The 2,140-nt window shown below is 59.9% G+C and overlaps 1 protein-coding gene across 1 annotated transcript in view; it reads right to left on the bottom strand.

Annotated features, from left to right (window-relative positions):
- Positions 1-139: 139 nt before the first annotated feature.
- The window catches only part of LOC101849273 (ankyrin repeat domain-containing protein 50), a gene marked incomplete at both ends in the record, with an annotated part of 3,304 nt that continues 1,303 nt past the window's right edge, over positions 140-2,140 (bottom strand). The window contains 1 exon segment of the mRNA XM_005113257.3: positions 140-2,088. Coding sequence (XP_005113314.3) covers positions 140-2,088 — 1,949 coding nt within the window.

Here is a 2,140-nt window from a genome sequence, read left to right as displayed (position 1 = left end):
CTCTCCCTCCCATCATACCTACTCGTATCTCTTCCTTCCTCCTAATTCTCCTCTACAATCCTCCCCCCTACCATCCTTCCGCCCCTCTTACCTCCATGCCCCTCTTACCTCCCTTCCCCTCTCCCTCCCTCTCACTTACTTTGGAGAGTTGACCTTCTTGATGGGCAAACCGTTAGGCCTGACAGCCTTCAGGTCACCATGGTGCCCCTGGTCCGCCTGGCCGTTAGATTTGAACCCAGACCCTGCACTGACAGCGTAGACGTCATTGGCAAACACGCTACCCCCTCCACCAGCCTGCAGGTCGAGATGCTGTGCGAGGAGAGCCTCCACGTCATCACTCACGTCACCAGGCAGGATGTTGTTGTAGCCGTTGCTAGGCGACGCCTTGGTTGGGTTGTCACATGGCTCCCCAGCCCCCGCAGTTTGTTGAGACAGTCTGTTGTATTGTGTGGGGGCGGTGGGGGCGGTGGGGGCGGCGGAGGTCAGCTTGTTCTTGGCAGAGTTCTGTGAGACTTTGGGGTTGGTCACTATGCCGTTTCTCTTCCTCCTCATGTCTGGGCTGAGTTTTCCCAGTGAGGCTCGACCCATCATGATCCGAGCTGGGGAGTCGGCGCTAGGGGAAGGGAGAGACTGGTGGGGGTGGGATCCCGTGGTGCTGCTGCTGCTGCTGCTGCTGGAGGTGGTGGTGGTGGACGGGAAGTTGCTGAGGTTGTGGTGGTGATGTTGTCCGCTGGTAGTGGTAGTAGTGGTGTGGGCGGCGTTCGGGTGTGCTGGGTTTCTCTGCCAGACGGGTTCCTCGACAGAGCTCATCATGTCGGCATGAGGGTTAGTGATGATGTTGATGGTGGCGGAGATGCGCTCTTGTTTAGAGGAGCCCCACTTGACCGGCGATGTGGACATGAGGTTGTGGTCACTTGTAACGGACGCCGACGTCGGGGTGTGGTGGGGGTCAGAACTGGTCTGTCGACTGGGCGCTCCAGCGCTTCTGTTTTTATTTTTGTTGTTGTTGTTATTGCTACTGCTGCCGCCAGTGGTGGTGGTGGTAGTGGTGGTGGTAGAGTGTGTAGCGTCCCTGACGGGCGTTGTGCAGGGCGAGTGCACGGGGCTCTGGGGTTCGCTGACGGGCGAGAGTACCCGGCTGATGGGACGAGATCGGTTCTTTCCCATGGAGCATTGCTGTAGTTGTTGTGTGAAGGTGAGACACTCGCGGTCTAGCCTGGAGAGGCCGGACATCTGACCGCTGTGGATGCTGGGGTTGGTCGATGACGTCATGTTGCTGGAGGACTTGGACGAGTTGTTGGAGTGGTAGGACTTCCGGCGGTCAAACGAGGACTCAGGGGAGGTGGTGGAGGGAGGGGGCTGGACGATGACCGTGGTCAGCTCGATGTTGTGTAGGTAACTGGACGTGTGAGACGAACCGGCTGTGGTGCCGTGAGTGGACGAGCCCTGTGTGGTCGAGCCCTGTCCGGTCGTCCCCTGCGTGGTTGATCCTGGGGTGTTCATCTTAATCTCCCCACTGGAGGTGGAGGAGTTACTGCGACTCTTCGCTCCGTTCGGCACCATGGCGCCAAAGTCCTCCAGGATCTTGCACACGTTGAGATGTCCGCTCTTGAGGGCCACCCTGTATGGCGTGCGGCCGAACTGGTCCGCGTGGTTAGGGTTAGCCTGGTAGCTGAGTAACGTCCTCACCACGTCCTCGTGACCCTCCTGAGCGGCGATACAGAGCGCCGTGGCCCCCTGGTTACACGTGTGGTCAACTCTGGCCCCGGCCTCCAGCAGCAGCTTGACCACACACTCGTGACCCTGCCACGACGCGCTCTGGACCGCTGTACGCCGGTCATTGTCCACAGAGTTGACCTTTGCCCCGTGAGTGACCAGCGCCCTGACCACGTCCAGGTTGCCCTGCCACGAGGCCACATGCAGCGCCGTCCTCCCCTCCACGTCCACAGCCTCCAGCTCCGCCCCTCTAGACAGTAACAGGTCGGTCATCTCGCGGCTCCCGTCCAGGGCGATCACGTACAGAGTTGTCCGCCCGTCCGCGTCCTTGTAGTTCATGTCCGCGCCGGCAGACAGGAGCAGCTCCAACACCTGAAGTGGAAGGGGGTGAAATGATTGTGTGTGTGTGTGTGTGTGTGTTTGT

Source organism: Aplysia californica, unplaced genomic scaffold (assembly GCF_000002075.1).
Source record: "Aplysia californica isolate F4 #8 unplaced genomic scaffold, AplCal3.0 scaffold01785, whole genome shotgun sequence".
Taxonomy (NCBI): Eukaryota; Metazoa; Mollusca; class Gastropoda; order Aplysiida; family Aplysiidae; genus Aplysia; species Aplysia californica.
Note: the sequence above shows the minus strand (reverse complement) of the source record. Positions and strands in the feature narration are given on the sequence as shown.